We start from the raw sequence: 20540 nt of genomic DNA on the forward strand, positions 1-20540 counted from the left end.
TTAGGTTCATCATCATGGAACACCTATCTATAAAGATAGGAAATATACATCACTACAGTTAACTACTAGGCAAAAAGCAAATGTTTTTGTTGCACCCCACTCATACCACATACAAATCATACACTTTTATTTTTATTTTAGCAGATAGTATCGTCCAGGTTTCCTCTTTATATTTTCCCTTCACTTTTATGCTGCCCCAGTTCTTCCCTCCACTCAGTATATCATTCTGCAACATACATCTAAAGCAAACAATGGAAAGTCCAGGATAGAATGTAACAGTATTATGAAAAGCGGAGTTGCTACTCACCATATAGCTAAAATGCTGTCACAGATAGGCACCACAAGAAGACTGCCACAAATAAAGCTTTCAGCCATTAAGGCTTTCGCCAACAATAGACGTCTCACACACACACACACACACACACACACACACACACACATACAACTGTAGTCCCAGGCAACTGAAACCACACTGTGAGCAGCAGCACCAGTGCACGATGGGAGTGGCGACTCGGTGGGGGGAAGGAGGAGAGTGGGGCAGGGAAGGGGAGAGGAGAGATAGTATGGTGGGGGTGGCAGACAGTGAAGAAGTGCAGGTCAGATGGAGGGCAGGTGACAGGTGGGGACAAGGGGGGGGGGGGCAGCAGGTAGGTAGCACAAAAGGAGAGAAGTAAAAAGGCAGGTGTGGTGGAGGAATGACGGCTGTATAATGCTGGAATGGGAACAGGTAAGAGGCTGAAAATGTGAGGACAGTGACTAACGAAGGTTGAGACCAGGAGTGTTACGAGAATGTTCCCATAACCCTCCTGGCCTCAACCTTCATTAGTCACTGTCCTCACCCATCCAAACCCTTCCTCGTTTCCATTCCAGCACTACAGAGCCATCATTCCACCATCACACCTGTCTGTTTACTTCTGTCCTTTTCTGCTACTTACCTGCACCCCCCCCCCCCCATCCCACCCCCCCTGCCTTCCATCTAACCTGCAGCACTTCACCATCTGCCACCCCCTCTACACTACCCCTCCCCCTCAGCCTTGCCCCCCTCCCCCCCCCCCCCCCCAGTTGCCACTCCCATCATGCACTGGTGCTGCTGCTCACAGTGAGGTTTCAGTTGCCTGAGACTGCAGTAGTGTGTGTGTGTGTGTGTGTGTGTGTGTGTGTGTGTGTGTGGGCGTGCGCGCGTCTCTCTCTCTCTCTCTCTCTTCTATTGCTGACGAAGGCCTTAATGGTCGAAAGCTTTATTTGTGACAGTCTTTTTGTTGTGCCCATCTGCAACTCAGCATCTCCGCTATATGGTGAGTAGCAACTTTCCTTTTCATAATATTGATATACCTACATCGATGTCATTGTTGTCCAATGGGTTTATGACTGTCCAGCTGCATCTCATAAAATTTACAACCAGTTGACCGGCATTCATTTACCTAAAACATTCACACAATAAGAGCCCGAGTACAAATATTACACCTTGAAGATTGTTGACTTTAGCAAAGTCCTTCACTGTTTTGCTCTGAATCAGGCTTTTTCTAGTCTTACCATTCATTTAGAAGTCGAAATTGGAGTATAATAAGGGTGATAAATGGTTTATTAGCACTTCATGAGTAGTCTCTTGTTCCAAGCAATTTCTTTGACCCATTATATTAGGTTGGTGCGTAAGTCTGCAGCATCTTTCTTTAATGTTAGTATTCCAGTTGCTATGGGTTTATTTATCGCCTGTCTTTTTCTGTTTGTAGTTCACCATTGCTATTTGAGTTTACATATTGTAATTTTGTCATCTAGATATAGCAAGTGCAGCTGTGGACAGTAGAAAATTGAGTGGAAAGTGGAGAAATCTGAACATTTCTGACATATTCTTCTGTTTGAGTTCAATAGAGTGGTGCAGCCCCAGAAGCAGGTAGGAACATTTTCGCCTGGGGGTAATGCTACTGGACGGAGCACAGCTTTCATATTAAGGAGGATCATTCTGATATTAGAGACTCTCCACATTTAGGAAGACTTTTAGGGTTTGATGAAGGTCATTTAAATGCATTGAACCACCATGATCCATGCCAGTGTACTTGAGGACTGGAAAATGTGAACTGTGTTCATTCCATCATCGTGCAAATTTTGCACGAGGTTCAAAAATTAGGCGTATGGGTACCACATGCTTCAAGCCAAAAACACAAAATTCAGCGTGTGGCCATATGTGCATCTCTGCTTGCTTGTCATCAATTGGCACATGAACAACACTGATCATTCCTATCCTGTATTGTTACTGGTGATGAGAAATTTTTTCTTTGTATTAACATAAGGAAAAGAAAAGAATGGTTGAGCCCAAACAAAGCAGCAACTCCACATACAAAGATGTGCATGCAACCACAAAAGATAATGTTATGCATCTGGTGGAACAGTGACAGTGTGGTGTACTACAAATTGCTTCCTTGAGCTGTAACTATCACTGCTGACATTTATTGTCAGCAACTGAGATGTCTTGCAGACGCAATCCAAGAACAATGACCAGGAAGACTGCATCAAGTGATGCTACTCCATGATAATGCCTACCCGCATCTGATCTTGTGCTCTCAGATGTTCACCTTTCCTCTCTCTATCGAACACTCTTCAAGGAACTTCCTTTCTGGATGAAAATGCGCTCCAGATATGGCTTGACAAGTTCTTTGCCTCAAAACCAAGTGATTTCTACAGTCCCAGAATCGAAACGTTGCCCCAGCACTGGCAGGCTGTTGTAAATATTGATCGAGAATATACTATTGATGACTGAAGTCTGTGTTATGTATATCTGTTGTGCTCATTAAACTTGTGGAAAAACATTATGAACTTGTGCACCAACCTAATATAACCTTCATTCAGAACAGCTTCTGTTTGTGATTTCCTTGAATAACATTTGAATGACTGTTGATGTCTTGCTACAATGTCTAAGTTTTCTCTACAATGTTGTGACTTACTGCAATCTTTCATAGTTCAGCATAAACTTCAGTCCAAATGCTCGGACATAAATACTGCAACATCACAAGGTGGTTTTCTGCACTCTACTAATATTTCTGACTCTTTTAATTAATAGGACAAAAAAATCGCTCAACAGGAGGCAAAGATTTGTGCCCTTAAAGCTGAATTAGAAAATGTGAATTTGGTATTATGTAGGCAAAGGGAGGAAAAATAGATGGCGTGCTGGAAAAAGGTAGCAAGCAAAGGGTGGGAAAGGGAAACTGTTGAAAAAACTTTAGAAATTCTGTTAGTAAATCAGTTTGGCTTGCTATCTGAAGTTGTGGAGGAAGGGCCTCATCCAGGTGCAGCTGAATGTAGGTTGAAGCAGAATATTAGCTTAAAGAAAAAAGACCAGTCCGGATCAAATCAAAATAGGAAAAGAATTCTGCTTCTAGGTACATGGGAGTGGTGTAAGCCAGCAGTTTCAGGAAAAATTAGGTGAAGGGTATCAGGTCACAAGTTCTGTGAAACCATGTACTAGCCTTACCAAGGTGACAGAAAACTTAGGTCAGCTATGCAGGAATTTTGAGGAGGAAGCTCAGGTAATTATAGTTGGGGGAGGAGGAAACAGCCCAGCTACGAATCCAAGATATACAGTGTGATTACAATTAAACTTTCAAACCGCTGCAGAAGTAACACCACTGGTCAGAATGATGTCAAATTGCAACAGAATATTATCGGAGAAGGGGCAAAACGCGTGGCAGAAGAATAATAAATAGTTACAAAATATAGCAATAGATGGCGCTGTAAGCATCATAATTTAATAGTGGTCGGCTACAAATGACAAATGAAACATACAACAGTGCCTAAGGTGTACATTTGACGTTAAACAAACTGTACTACTCAGTGTGCATCGGTGTTCAGGTGCGATACTCGCATCCACCACAGCAAGGTCATATTACATCAAATGGGAAAAATTGGTTTTTAATTGTCCCGAGGCAAAAAACCGCATTACTTAAAATCAAATCGGATTATTAATTTCCATGTGACTGGCGCCACTACAAGTTGAAATCGAGAAACAGTATGTTCCACAACTGATCGAAGTGTTTCCAGGGTTACATTCGGAATATGTTGCGCAATGCGTGCCTTCAACGCAGCTAAGTTTGCAATCGGAACATTGAACACAACATCTTTCAGATAGCCCTACAGCCAGAAGTCACACAAATTAAGATCAGGTGATCGGGATGACCAGGCTGTAGGGAAATGCCAGCTGATAGTTCTAGCATCTCTGAAATGGCACTTCAGCAGCTACTTAATTGGATTTGCAACACTTGGAGGTGTGCCCTCTTGCATAAAAATGATCACATCCACATTTCCGAATTGGCACTTCAGCAGCTACTTAACTGGATTTGCAATGCGGGGAGGTGGGCCATCTTGCATAAAAATGATACTATCCACATATCCACACTGTCGGAGAGCTGGAATGACGTGGTTGCAGGAAAGACACTCATAGCGCCACTTACCAGTGATGGTACAGGTGACAGAACTGGAAGTATGTGTCTCTTTGAAAAAATATGGCCCTATGATAATGATGAATGATGCCCTAAACCCACATCATACAGTGAACTTTTCAGGATGAAGTGTTACTGGTTGACTTGTATGTGGATTTTCTGTTGCCCATATTCGACAATCTGTGTATTGATATATTCTGTCAGCTGGAAGTGGGATTTGACATTGACGTTGACGTCCGGGCTTCAACAGGGGCACCCCGACCCCTGACCCCTGGGTAGGTGGAGTCCTAGTAGGCTACCCCTACTTTGCCTCCAGGTCTTCTGTAATGTCATGTGGTGTATTCTTCTTTTTTCTTCTTGTCAGCTCATTGCCCTTCTCAGGTATTCTTCTCCTCAATGTTTGCTGCTTTTCAGACAGCTACGAGGGCCCGTGACAGGCCTACTTCACTGCTCCCAGTGCGGACGGCGTAGGGAGTGCCTTACTGCGATGGCTCATGGGCGGCCGCCAGTGTGGTGGACAGCACTGCCTCAGCAACTCAACAGCGTGTCGGCCAGGTGCGCGACCTTGTCGATCACCGCAAAGAGTGTGGAGACAGCTGCCGCCACTCTCCTTCATGCACTGTGGGTGCATTGCCTTGGGTGGGTGCAGCTGGTTTGCGAGTGGCAGCTGATGTGTTGCCACTTCTGCCGCCTTCCAGCGATGTGGCCTCTTCTTTGTGCATTTTCCCCTGGAGGGGATCGACATGCTAGTTTTCAGGAGTGCCCTCATGGGCACATTTTCCAGTGCGGGTGTGTCTTCGTCTGTTGCCTCCTTCAGTGGGGACAGTGGTGGCAGCATCGGCTGCCAGCATCATCCTTGCGGTTGCCGGCCACCTCACCAGCTGCGCACCTGGGTGCGGCCAAGGGAGGGAGCAGCTGGCAGTCCTCTGCGCCTGCTGCCCGTGTTGACGAGCAACCGCAGCTTTAATGACTTCATAGCCACAGTAACTCGCCACGTGTTGCCCACCACAGTTCGCACACTTTGGTGCGTGCATCCTTGGTAGCAGACGAAGTCTGCTTGGATGGGTGACAGCGAACTTCACCCATGCCTCGGGGAGAGAGCAGTAGCGAGCCATGTGGCCCATTCCCTGGCAGCGGAAGTACTGTACTAAGCCCCTCTTCTGCTTGAGGTTTTCGATGGTGACCATGGTATTGGCCACCCGTTTCAGCTGATAGAGCCGCCTGTTCTCCAGTGTGTTGGTGGCGAACACCAGCAGAGACAGCGACTCATTGTGCATGATGTGGGACTTGACTCACGTCACATTGCACACGCTAAAATCAAGCTGCACCAGTTCTTTCCTCAGTAGGGAAAGCCCTTGACGACGAGCTTCAGTAACCTCTCAAGGACGGTGGCGTGCATGTACCAGTGGAAGCCTTGGTTTGACACCTCGCTCGCCACCTTTATGAAGTCGTCGGTGTTACAGACTAGCATCTGCATGAGGTTCCCTGCTGCAGTCGTCCACTGCTTAACGAGCTGCAGGAAACCTTTGTAGTCTTCGGCCACCTAGAAGACTATGGGTGGCGGCCATCGCTGAGACCTTCCGGTGGTGGGGACGGTCACTTCTTCTTCTTCTTCTTCTTCTTCTTCTCCTCCTCCTCCTCCTCCTCCTCCTCCTCCTCCTTCCGAGTGGCCAGCTTGGGCAGCGGTCGTGGATACCGTTTGCTCGGTTGTTGGCTGCTCTGTTATCTCCTCGTCTGCAAGTGCGCCATAGCAGTTTGCAGTTGATGTGGGCGGCGAGGCAGGCCTCGTCCTGGGTCTGGCCACCTGCCGACATGTGACAGTAGTCCAGGTTGCGCCTGCCATGCTGTCACCTGGTATGGCACGTCTTCTGCCACCCTTGGTTGAGACAGCAAGCTGCCGCTTCTTTTTGGATGCCTTTTTGGCGCATTTGGTGCCGAGGAGAATGGCCGTTTGTGCAGCTCGCCATCTGGGCGCTGCAGCACGCTGGCCGTCATCCTTTGTGCCCTCTCGTCGGCCAGGAGTGTGTCATGCACAATGATGTCACCTTCGCCAGAATTGTCATCTAAGTTGAGGACCATGGATGGTGGCCGAGTCATTCTAGGCGGCAGGTCAGACAGGGCCACTGGGGAGGCAAGCTCCTCCGAACGGCGGTCTGCCACACCAACATCTCCAATCGTCATAAGTGGGGGGCCAGATGGGCCGTCGACCAGGCAGGCTCGGCCGAACAGCAATTCGCCACACCCATCGCTCTATTCGCCGCTCCTCAGAACTCCGGGCATGCCCACGACATTTCTGCTCACTGGTGGAGCGACCACTCAATGGGCTTTGCCTGTCCACAAAATCTTCCACTGCCAATCATTGTCCACTTCTATGCATACAAGAAATTCTAAAGCAAAGATTTCTTTTGCTGCCAGGTCAACAGGAAGCAACTTGTGAAAATGAGTAATTTTGAATGGATAGCAATGTGCTCACAGGTATGTCCGATGTTCGGGCAATTCTCCGTGCACTAAACATTTGCACACGACCACTTGTCTCCTCCTGCATTGCTGTGGCTACTGTTTCCACAGACGTCGACTCGATTCATTTCCTCCCTCTACCAGGTTTCACACCAAAAGAACCAGTCTTTTTGAATTTCTGAATCATTTTCTCCAGATCCACTAAAGTCATTGGATCAATGCCTTTTTTCAAACACTTCAGTGTCTAAAACTTCTGCGGAGCTATGTATGCACAGTCATCATTCTTGTAATATAGTTTTACAAGCAGAACATGATCCTGCATTGAGACAGTCACAGAGAACGTTGCAGATGCGAAAGGAGGAAAAGTCGTGTACCCAACTTGTTTATATCAACTTCAATGGGTCGTGCGCATAAAACGTTTTCATTTACGTATTCTGACACATACAGCACCATCTACTGACCAATTTTCACACTATTTTTTTTTCTTCTGTCATACATTTTCCCTCTTCTCTAATAATATTCCGTTGCAATTTGACGTCATTCTGACCAGTAGTGTTATTTCTACAGTGTTTGAAAGTTTAAAGTTAAATTATAATTACCCTGTAGTATTAGGAGTGACCTGGACAAAATACGAGCAGAAACTGAGCACACAAATGTGGGGTTTGTGGAGGTCTTTCAGTGCCACAATTGACCCTGGTTAAACACTGCTGTAAGGCATGTTAACAATGAGCTGAACAGGATGCTCCAGATACCAACAAAATCTCACATGCGTGTTGTTCCAGTTGACACTATTTTTAGGTGGAGATACACTACACATGGCCTGCACCTAAACAGGAAGCGGAAAGATAAGTTAGCTTCTCTATTAGCAGATACTGCAAGGGGGTCCACAGTCACACAAGGGATGATCCCTGTGGTTGATGGGAACAGGCAGACAGGTTTTTTAGGTTAAAGCCAAAGTCCAGACAGTCAATAACCAAGAAAAATTGAATAAAAGAAGCTTCATGTACAGTAAATAAGGACAAAGATAAGGGTAGTATCAATTTACTTCTTCAAAATATCAGGGGAATAAAAAACAAAACAGATGAGCTGTTAGTGTGTTTAGATGATTTCCAAAATAAGAATAAAATTGACAAACTTCGTCTGTCTGAAAACCATGTAACTGTGGGGATGGAAAGTGTCAGTATAAATGGGTATAATTTGGAATCTTACACTTGCAGATCTGGCATGGATTAAGGAGGAGTTGCCATTTACACAAAACAAGGGTATAAGTACAAAACTGTAGAAGTAAGCAAATTTCGTGTCGATCAGCACTTTTGAAGTTAGTGCATGTGAACTACAGCTAAAGTTTGACTCCTTATCAAGCTGTCTGTCAGACAAAAAGAAGAAGTTATTAATTTGTGGTGATTTCAATGTAAACTTTCTAAGCAATTCTTATAGGAAAAGTGAACTAGAAGTGTTATTAATGACATAAAACTTAGAATCAGTGATCAATTTCCCTACACATACAGCTCAAGACAGTAGCACTCTAATAGATAATGTATTTGTGCAGCAAGAGGATGTAAAAGTGACACATACTTTCCCTGTGATATATGGATTATCAGACCATGATGTACAATGATTAACTTACAAAACTTAGCAGCGTGTAGTTCCGAAACCATTAAGTAAAAGTCTAAGGCTGGTCAATCCGATATCTGTATAGCATTTCGGGGAAAGTTTAAAAAATGTTAATTGGGGAGATGTATATACTGAGTCAAATGCCAAACAGTTTTCAAAGAAACAGAAAGGAAAAGAAAATTTTATGAGGCAGCAAGAATTAGTAAAGACCCATAAGTAATTCTACACTATAAAAATTACTGTAACATACTGAGAAAAGTTGTCAGAAAATAAAAAAAAATATGTATACTAGAGATGAAATTAACAATTCGGACAATAAAATCAAATCAGTATGGAATGTTGTTAGAAGAGAGACAGGAAAAGTAACCACTGGGGTAGGTAGTATCACTATTAAAGAGAATGAGACCGTCTTAACCAACAGTACACAAGTAGTTAATGTATTTAACAATCATTTATTAAGTGTCGGTGAAAAAATTGGAGACAACAGTTCAAAAGAAAAAGCCAAGCAGTACATGGAAGAGTCAGTTTTAAGAAGTCCTAGTCAGATTAATTTTCATGTAACAACCTCTTGTGAAATACGAAAAATCATTAAATCTTCGAAAAATAAATGTTCTGTTGGAGCAGATGACATCTTTAACGAGATATTAAAACAATGTGGAGCAGTTACATCTGATGTTCTGAGTCACATCTCCAATGCATCACTAACTCGAGGTATTTTACCAGACAGGTTAAAATATGCCATTGTCAAGCCTCTCTAAAAAAAGAGGGGACACCACAGACGCCAACAATTACCGCCTAGTATCCTTGCTCAAAGCATTTTTTAAAATTGTTGAGAAAGTAATGTACTCAAGAGTGGCTTGCCACTTAGCAGTAATGAGATACTTAGTAAATGACAGTTTGGATTTCAAAAGTGCTGCTCCACTGAGACAGCAATATACAATTTTACTGCCCACGCAATAGAGTCTTTAAATAATAAAATGTCACCAATAGGAATTTTCTGTGACAAAAGTATCTGATTGTGTAAACCATGGCATTATGTTACAGAAATTACAATTGCATGATATAAGTGGAACAGAATATGAGTGGTTTAGGTCATACCTACAGAACAGAAAGCAAAAAGTTTCTTTGTATGGATTAAGTGATTTAAGGAAGTTTCCCACTTCATCTAACTGGGCTGAAATTGCATTAGGTGTTCCACAGGGTTCGATCATGGGTCCCCTTCTGTTCTTGATATATGTGAACGAGATCCATTATAAATCTGAAACAAGAAGGTAAACTGACACTGTTTGCTGATGATACAAGCATCATTATTGATCCAGTAAAAGAAACTCTAATAGAAATTGATACAAATAATGTTTTTGGAAAAGTTATTGGTTGTTTTTTGCAAATGGGCTTGCTCTGGGCTTTGGAGAAAGAAAAGAAAAGAAAAGAAAGAAAGAAAAAGAAATCACACACAGTACATCCAGTTTTCTACTGCAAGGACTACAGTCCCTTCAATAAATAGAACACATCAAAAGAATTCAGTAGCCAGGATAGAGCATACTAAGTTTTTGGATGTACATATAGATGAGAACCTTAATTGTAAAATTTTGGGTCTCTTAAAGCAACTAGTTTCAGCAACTTTTGCAACCAGAATAATTGCTGATTTTGAGAATATAGAAATTAGCAAACTAACATACTTTACATACTTTCACTCTCTGATGTCACATGGAATAATATTTTGGGGTAACTGAACATTTAGGCAAAACATATTCACTGCTCAAAAGAAAGTGGTAAAAATAATTGTGTGGCTCATCGTCACACATCTTCTAGGCATCCCTTTAAAAGGTTAGGAATTCTTAAAACAGCCTCACAGTACATTTACTCGATAATGAAATGTGTCCTCAACAACACGGACCAGTTTAAAAACAAGTAACAGTCATTATTATAATGTCAGAAGAAAGAGAAAGACTTGCATTATCCTCCACTTAAACTATCTTTGGCACAGAAAGGGGTATTTTTTTGATAAATTACCAGATGAAATAAAATGTCTGACAGATAGCAGTAACAGTTTTAAAAATAAACTGAAATCATATCTCCTTGACAACTCCTTCTACACCATAGGTGAATTCTTGAATAGGAATAAATAAATGTATAGGTATAATATATTCATTCATGTATGCGTTTCTTATGCACCTCACACATTCCACATTGTAAAGGTTACTGTGGATTGACCAATGGAACATGTAACTAACTAACTAAGAAAAGTGTAATATGTGGTTTACACCACTCAGCATACGTGGTGAAGGATATCAGGGCAAGAAGGTATAGCAGCTGCTGAAGAGGAAATAGTTTTAACTGTTCTTTCTAAAAGAGAATACCGAACAAAAAACTTTAGCAACATATTTAAATGCACAGTGCAAACTATCATGTGTGCTGTCCACTATAAGCCTTTTGACTGGCTTTGAAACTGAAAGGCTCCTATGAAATCAAATGGCAATATGATATTGCATTTGGTAAACAGTGAAAAAATATGTCCTTTAATGAGCAACTGCATGATTTGTAATGTTTCAAAATCTGTTCTGAATTATTTATTGATTTTCTTTGTTTTTATTCCATATTTTCTCACAATACTACTGCTATAGAATATCATTCATTATGACAGATATTCTCTTTAACATGTCTGCCATTTCAACAGCAGTGATCACTGGTGCTGCGCAGCCACTTTCCTTTTACTTCATATAAAATCTGCAACAATGCTTACCTATGTTACACCACCACAGCTGTTTTATTAAAAGTGTCATAATTGTAGTGCAGCCACATCCGAAAACACCCCCCCCCTCTCCGGTTTTGAAGCATTCTGCACGTCCACCTACACTGACTGTCAGCAGTCAATGAAATTTAGTTTCCCTCATGACATCTTGCCACGAGTTGTGCTGAACAGTGGTAACTGTTCTCCAAAATATGAAGTGGGCATCTACACCTATTTAAATAGTCTAAAAACCACCCTACAATGCATGGTGTTGGGAACATCATACCAATATTATTAACTTTCTTTCCTACTCCTTTTGCGTATTGAACAAAGGGGGAATGACTCTTTCGGTACCTCTGCATGTGCACTAACCTCTATTAGCTTCTTCTCGTGATCCTCTATGAGAGAGATATGTTATTGTGTCAACATAATAGTCACAGAGTCATCTTTGAATAAAGATTCTTCAAATTTATTCAACAGTGTTTTGCAAGAACTACGAGGGTCATTCCATAAGCAATGACAGACATTTTTTATAAAAAGCCATTAATATAAATAGACAAACGTTCTTGTTGGTGCTTCAAATTTGATGTTATCACCGTGCGCTGGCGAAGTTTCGAACTGTTCTGGCAGATGGCAGAGACATCGTACAGTGTCAAAATGGCATCTACATACGACTCACGTTACAATCAGTGTGCTGTTATTGAATTCTTGAGTGCAGAAAAAAAAAAAAAAAAAACCGTGGTGAACATCCATAAACATCTGTATGCAGTATATGGCAATGCTGCAGGAGTACAGTTGGGCGAAGGGTAAAGAGAGTTACAGCCTCAGTAAATGCAGAAACAGAGCTCCATTATCAGCCATACTTAGGATAGCCTGTCACAGGCATTGCTCCAAGCATTCAAAGAAAGGCCACTTCATCTGAACTGTTGGAGCTTTTTGAGACTGACAAAGAGGCCTCTCTGTCACGGTCATTACAGAGGACGAAAGCTTAGTGCACCACTTTGCGCCAAAAACAAAAAGTCAGTCCATGGTGGGGCATCACCCTCATTCACCACTAAAGAAGAAATTCAAGACAACTCCTCTGCCAGGAAAGTCATGGTGACAGCTTTCGGGGATTGTGATGACATCATTCTTGTAGATGTGATGCCAAGAGCGTCAACCATCAGTTCAGAGGCATACGTGAAGACTTTGAATAAACTGAAGAACTGTTTCCGATGTGTTCGATTACAAAAGAATCCAGGAGAAATCTTGCTCCAACACGTTAATGCAAGTCTGAAAGCACGGAACACATCGCCAAATTGGGTTGGACATCCCTGCCTCATCCACCCTACAGTCCAGACCTGGCACCCTCAGACTTCCATCTTTTTGGGCCGCTTAAAGAGTCCCTACGGGGAACATGCATTGAAGATGACGGTAGTGTCAGTCATGCAGTGAAAACATGGCTATGCCTACAGGACAAGAGCTTTTACCAGCAGGGAATACATGCTCTTTCACAAACTGGTGTACGGCCATAGAATGTGATAGAGTCTACATAGAAAAATACGGCATGGACAAGACATGTTGATGTATATTGTCACCAAATTCTGACACTTGTTGTGGAGAAAAAAAAAAAAAAAAAAAACCTGGGGCATTACATATCGAATGACCCTCGTACATTGTCTTTCTTCCAAGGATTTCGACCTAAGTGCCATAGTACTTCCCTCTGAATTTGTTCAACATCTGTTGTCATGCCTACGTGATAAAGACTTCAAACACCGCAACGAGATTGTAAAATTGATCTCACTGGACTACTGTATGCAATTTCCTTTGCAGATATACTGCCCTTTTCCCAGAACTCTTTGACTAAAAATCTTTCATTTGCCTTCCCTAGCAGTGATTTAAGTTGATTGGCCAGTTTCATAACACTTCTTGTTGACGTAATTTTCTTTGTTGTTGTCCACAGCAACATTTTGCAATATTTTTGAACATGGAAAGTGTCTGCTCCCTTTCTGTCACTATATGTAAGCCAACTCCATCCCATCCACCCCTCTCTCTGTCTCTGCACACGCCATCTTTCAACATGATTTCAAATATACCGCTACTCTCACAGTTAAAATTCACAGGATATTGAACACAATGACATTTTTATATCTTATGATTCAAAATTATCTGAGTGACCCACAGTCCCTAATTACCCAGTGCTGCAAATTTTTGTGGTGTTTAACAATTATTAACAATTGTTTCACTGCATATGCAATATGTTTCTGACATCTTGCTATGCTACAAAACCATCCAATAAAGTACTGTGTTCATGCAACAAATAAGTAACAGCCATCACATTTACCAGTATAACAATGAATACCTTTCCAAGTGTGAGAAGAGCTAATGCTGCAGCCAGATCTGCAGCTTGCATGGGTGGCTCTGCAACCGATCCAGATGAAGTAGCCTTAGGCTGTTGCTGAAAATATGTTTTAACAGATGGCCAAGCATGTTCCCACAATGCATAAGCAAGCTGCGGCACGGTTTCATCCCAACAGTGGCTGCCAAGGGCACGGCTGTCGCTCTCCACTCTTGTGGCAATAGACAACAGAGTATCAAGTAGGCGGCACATATCAGATGACTGGCAGTAGCTAAGGTACACCTGTATCCAGCCACCTATATGACATTGACATATGGTACTTACATCAGTCACATATCAATGTGTAAGAATGATACAAATATAGATACTTATTTAAAATAAAATTATCATGAGTGAATATTTAATGTGTCAACATATATGTATTGCTTTATTCTAAGAGGTACTAAATCGAAAAAATGAGTCAGAGATGACTGTCCTTACCTAATAACTTGCTGGCTCTAACAAGTACACTATGTGATCAAAAGTATCTGGACACTTGGTTGAAAATGACTTACAAGTTTGTGGGGCTTTCCATTGGTAATGGTGGCATTCACTATGATGTTGGTCCACCCTTAGCCTCGATGAAAGCTTCTACTCTAGCAGGCATACGTTATTGTCATTATGAACAGATGCTCGATAGTGTTGAAAGATACAATCACCATCCCCGAATTGCTCTTCAACAATGGGAAGCAGTAAGGTGTTTAAAACATCAATGTAGGCCTGTGCTATGATAGTGCCACACAAAACAACAAGGGGTGCAAGCCCTCTCCATGAAAAAATTCGACCACCCCGAATTTTACTGTTGGCACTACATATACTGGCAGATGATGTTCACCGGGCATTCCACACACCCACACCCTGCCATCGAATCGTCACAATGTGTACTGTGATTTGTCACTCCACACAACATTTTACCACTGTTCAATCGTCCAATGTTTATGCTCCTTACACCAAGCGAGGCATTGTTTGGCATTTACCGGTGTGATTTGTGGCTTATGAGCAGCCATTCAACCATGAAATCCAAGTTTTCTCACCTTCCACCCAACTGTCATAGTACTTGCAGTGGGTCCTGATGCAGTTTGGAATTCCTGTGTGATGTTCTGGATAGATGTCTGCATATTACACATTACGACCCTCTTCACCTGTCGGCAGTCTCCGTCAGTCAACAGACGAGGTTGGCCTGCACATTTTTGTGCTGTATGTGTCCCTTCATGTTTCCACTTCACTATCACAAGGATGTTTAGGAATGTGGAAATCTCATGTACAGATGTATGACAAGTGACACCCAATTACTTGACCACGTTAGAAGTCCGTGACTTCCGTGGAGCACCCCATTCTGCTCTCTCACGATGTCTAATGACTACTGAGGTCGCCTTTTGGGGGTGTCCGGATACTTTTGATCACATAGAGTAAATATTTTCTTGCAAAAAGTACCAAATCTCTTATACACAGGTTGTCAAATCCAGCATTTTACTCCAAAACATGCCAAATCCCTTTGAACTTTCATAGCAAGAAGCACCAAATACTCTTGCACTGATCTGACTGAGTATTGTGACATCACAAACACTGTGAGCCAATATAAAGTGTTTGTGTGATCATGTAATTCCTGTCTAAGTAATGGCTGCCTGCAATTTGTTAGTGTGTTATTTCACGAAATGTTCTTGTGTTTTCTGTTGTGTTTGTTTACTGTGAACAATTAATGAATTCTGATATGTCAAATGAATTTGCTGATTTGAGAGAATTTACAGAAAAGCCAAGGAAACGTAAAACATCTGTAAATATGTGGAAGCAGAATGTTTTGAAACTTGAAAAACATAATGCTGCTGCAAGTGGAAAACCTCCAATCACATGTAAACATAATCATAACTTTCAAGAGCATTATGCATATCAGAAGATGTCATGATACATGAAAATAACAGATACTGGTACAATACAGATGCTGTGAATCAGAGAAACTTTTTAATGGGGTATATTGGTGTGAACTATCCTAAAAGATGAAGGCCTAATATAGGTAAGAAAGCATGTTCAAGCACCAAATAAAACTATAAGCTACAGCATACAAATTTCTCTTCAGGGAAAGGCCTCTGTTTGTAGAGCTATATCCCTAAGTATTTTTAATGTTGGGAGAAGGAAGGCTGAGTATGCAACTGATGAGAAAATGAATTGTGAGGCTGCAGTTTCTGAAATAAGAGGTAGTGCAAGGCTTGGTGATGGTATATAGAAACTGAAGGCTGAAATTATAGCTCACATAACAAGGTTTAAATGCAGAGGACAGTACTGGGGGAGAAAAAAGACATCATTAAGAAAATATTTGCTCCAGAATTAACCATACATATGTGGAATTTATTTTATGAGAAGACAGCAGTTGGCAATAAAACTTCAACAAATCTATAAAGTGAGCACCAAATTAACTATCTAGTAGATACAGTATGATAAATTGACAGTAAACATTTAGATTCAGATTATGTGTAAAATATATGTTATGATTACTGCGTACTAAAAGGCAATTTCTAATTACTTTTTTTCTTTCAGTTTTTTGTCACCAATTTCTGGGGTTTGGCAACATAAAACAGGACACTTGCAATGTTTCACTAGCATTCAAAGTTCGTTTTAAAGCTACTACTGATTAGAATATCAAGAAACAGCTGCAGTGGAAAGGTTTGTGTACAAACTAAAAGCAAATTCTTTTTATCCAGAACCTTAATAAACACCCAGATGGCAGTTTAACAGTGAACTTTGATTTGATGCAGAATCAGCCTTTATCAAAGACAAATTAACAGAGCATATTATTCACACTAATTATGGTACATGTGTTAGGAATAATCATTCATGAGGAAAGAAAATTGCTTCACCAAACATGACATTTTTATAGGTGGCTGAAGAGCGAAGATGGCAGGGGATCCAAAGGAAATTAGTTCATGTCTATGGCATTTTTTTGAGTTAGTCTTAAAACCATACAGTGATGCAAATAATATTAAATGTATTCAATTGTTTAGTGATAACTGTGCAGCTCAATACAAAACTTAACGTATTTTATTTCTGGTCTGTGTGACTGCATGACAATGCGGATTTAATGTTGACTGGTTTTTCCCTGTACGTGGTGATTCATACATGTCTGCAGAAAGGTCTTTTGGCATTACAGGAAAGAAACTACAAAAAACTTGGAACTCTAATGCTCCCAGAGGTATGACAGTGTATTTGAGACAGTAGGAATACTTGACTACCTAAATTTCTGATTTTTCCTGGGTCAGTTGGTAAGAACCCATTCAAATATTAGGAAAAAGAAGAAGAAGAAAGAAAAAGAGAGAGAGAGAGAGAGAGAGAGAGAGAGAGAGAGAGAGAGAGAGAGAGAGAAGAAAAAACCTCAAAACTTGTGAAGCTAGATGTCATGCATGAGCATTGGTTGGTCTGGATGGTGTAAATGCAATGATACCAGTGAGCAAACACAAAATGATCAGAAGTGGGGTAAGGTATGATTGTATTTTGCCTCAAGTAAAAGACTTGTAGAATAGTAGTCATTCACAACAGGCAAAGAAACATGATATGGTACACACATTTTCTGCAGTGGGCTACAAACTGAACCAAATACCTTTCGACAAAAATCTTGCAGAGGATAATGGTGTATGAGTAGATAATGAGGATGGAGACAATGATAAAATAGATGTTCATTATGACTGTTGTTTTGAACCAAATGTCGATAATACTAAGAAAAATTATTTCCTATTTGTGTAATCATTATTAACATAGTATCTCTTAACAACTCAGGCAAAATAATTCTGTAACACAGTTGGAATCGGCCAAGTCATACAAATACTTGAGTGTAACAATATTATGTGAAGGTAAGTTGCTAATCACCATATAGCGGAGATGCTGAGTCGCAGATAGGCACAACAAAAAGATTTTCACACTTAAAGCTTTCGGCCAATGGCCTTTGTCAACAACAGACACACATACCAACCCACCTACCCACCCTCACACACACACACACACACACACACACACACACACACACACACACACACAAGACTGCAGTCTAAGGCAACTGAAAGCACACTGCGAGCAGCAGCACAAGTGCATGATGGGAGTGGCGACTGGGTAGGGGAAAGGCGACTGGGTAGGGGAAAGGAGGAGGCTGGGGCAGGGAGGGGGAGGGATAGTATGGTGGGGATGGGACAACGAAGTGCGGCAAGTTGGGCGGTGGGTAGGGGAGAGGTGGGAAGGGGGGTATGGCAGACAATGAAGTGCTGCAAGTTTGGTGGCAGTCAGGGGTGAGGTGAGACGGGGAGGGGGGGGGGGAGTAATGGAAAAGGAGAGAAACAGAGAGAAATAAATAAAAAATAAAATAAATAAAAAAAGACTGTGTGTGGTGGTGGTGGAATGGCGGTTGAGTAGTGCTGGAATGGGATCAGGGAAGGGGCTGGATGGGTGAGGACAGCAACTAATGAAGGTCGAGGCCAGGAGGGTTATGGGAACGCAGGATGTATTGCAGGGAACATTCCCACCTGCACAATTCAGAAAAGCTGGTGTTGGTGGGAAGGAACTATATGGCACAGGCTGTGAAGCAGTCATTGAAATGAAGGATATCATGTTTGGCAGAGTGTTCAGCAACAGGGTGGTCCACTTGTTTCCTGGTCACAGTTTGTCGGTGGCCATTGGACAAGACAGCTTTTGTTGGTTGTTATGCCTACATAGAATGCAGCACAGTGGTTGCAACTTAGCTTGTAGACCACATGACTGGTTTCACAGGTGGCCCTGCCTTTGATGAGATAGGTGATGTTAGTGACCGAATAGTTGGTGGTGGGAAGATGTATGGGACAGGTTTTGTATATACGTCTACACAGGGGTATGAGCCATGAGGTAAGGAATTGGGAGCAGGGGTTGTGTTAGGATGAATGAGTACGTTGTGTAGGTTTGGTGGACGGCCGAAATCCACTGAGGGAGGGGTGGGAAGGATAGTGGGCAGGGCATTTCTCATTTCAGGGCTTGGTGAGAGGTAATCGAAACTCCACCAGAGAATGTAGTTTGGTCTCGATTCCCATAAGAAGGGAGGATTTCAAAATTGCATTATTGTAAGATCATATGCACAAAGTCGACTCCCTAATCCAATGGAGATAAAATGAATATGATGTGTAAAAATTAACAAATTACAATGTGAAGAAACCTTTGATTTCAGAAGCTAGTTTGTTCTTATCCTCTTTCGTCTATACACAGTCACTCTTACATGGTAATCTGACTTTTTTACCTTCATTTGAAATAAGACCATATAATAAATTCATACAAAATTAGGAATTATGGAAATGCTTGAATTTTTATGGGTAATTAACATTAAGGCTATTAGAGAGAGAGAGAGAGAGAGAGAGAGAGAGAGAGAGAGAGAGAGAGAGAGAGAGACCAGCTTGATAGGATGGAAGGGGAAAATCTGCTGTGGTTTTGTCAATGAAACCATCTGATTCACCGAAGACTTAAAATAAAATCTGAATGTAACACACACATACTGGCTTCAGCAAGACTGCAAAAACTGGCGTAATTTTCATTATTTAGTTCTTCAGAAAACAATAAACAGGTTTTTTGGTGATGTAACCTTGATTGAAGCTATAAGATTACAGTTAAAAGTAATACTTGATGAATTACTTTTAATTTTTTTATTAATTAGCAAACTGTAACGACAGAAAAAAATCATTCAATAAAAAATGTGGACATGTGTTCTAGGGTTTGGAAACTAATGGTGTTCTTTACTAATTTGAAACACCTGAACCCCCAGTTTTCACTACATAACTATGACTCTCCTAACCTACTGAAAGCTATTTACTACTGGTTGTGAAATCCAGGTTATGTAATGTTGTTTACATAAACGTGGTAACATTTCTTGTTTTTAGGATGGTCGAGTAGAAGAACAAATTTCAAAGCTAATTTTCTGTTACTGCTGCAGAAATCAACAGCTGCGTGACTGTAAGAGCTAGCATTGTTGTGAGTGGTGTTATTTCATCGAAGCCATGTTCAAAATGTTGGAGAGGCATTGTGTGAATAGCCCAGATAAATTTTTTTTCGTATGTGGAACTTATATGATAAGCAGAAGACACTGACAAATAAGAGAGAGTGTGTGCAAATCGTGTTTTACTTATTTTGGTACGATGATCGGAGATCATTTCATACAAGCATGGAGCAATTAAGGAAGTGATGTGTAGATAAAATGAAGTGTATGAACTTTAAATTCCCACAGAATGATGTAAAAAGAATAAAACGAATCACATCAATGATTGTTACTTCTGTATAAAATTAATGGAGTAAAAAAATAGGAGGGAGGGGGAGATGGAGAGAGAGAGAGAGAGAGAGAGAGAGAGAGAGAGAGAGAGAGAGAGAGAGAGAGAGGAGGAAGAGGAAGAAGAAGGAATATCTTGTATCTGAACTTAAATTCGTCGATTTAACCTTGGTCCAGAATTGCTGATCCCCTCTTCACCAAAATCAGTCTATGCATTTGAATTCTCTGAACTGGAGGTGACTCACGAAAGCAGTGAATCTGACTATTCCGAGCATGGTACTGATAGTAACCCAAAACCTCTTACTCAAACAGGACCTAACAATTTTGTGAAAGACTTGAGACCCTCAAAAGACGCAGTACAATTTCTGAGATCATGGCCCAGTGAAAATAATTTACCTGTATATGGTACATCTCATTCAGTGTGCAGAAATCATGCTAAAGATTTTGTATAAACGAGACTGTTTTGTCACAAATGGTCACTTTTAGAACACGACAGAAGATAATTCATGGAGTACAAATATCAAATGCCTATTAGGCCTACTACAAGCAGAAAGCTTTATGTTTAGAAATAGTTTCACACTGCATTCATACATACGCATCAGTCTCTCAAGCACGAGATTGAAAAGTAGTATTACGAAATTTTCATATAAATTTGGAATCACCTTTACTTCC

General features: G+C 41.3%; 1 protein-coding gene across 2 annotated transcripts in view; it reads right to left on the bottom strand.

Moving 5' to 3' along the window:
• Positions 1 to 20540, bottom strand: part of LOC124711952 (protein MMS22-like) — a 148350-nt gene that overhangs the window by 36680 nt on the left and 91130 nt on the right. For both annotated transcript variants that reach the window (XM_047242222.1, XM_047242223.1), the window contains one exon: positions 13574 to 13866. In XM_047242222.1, the coding sequence (XP_047098178.1) occupies positions 13574 to 13866 (293 nt within the window). The remainder of the gene's footprint in view (positions 1 to 13573; positions 13867 to 20540) is intronic.

The sequence above is a fragment of the Schistocerca piceifrons genome, chromosome 8 (assembly GCF_021461385.2).
Source record: "Schistocerca piceifrons isolate TAMUIC-IGC-003096 chromosome 8, iqSchPice1.1, whole genome shotgun sequence".
NCBI lineage: Eukaryota > Metazoa > Arthropoda > Insecta > Orthoptera > Acrididae > Schistocerca > Schistocerca piceifrons.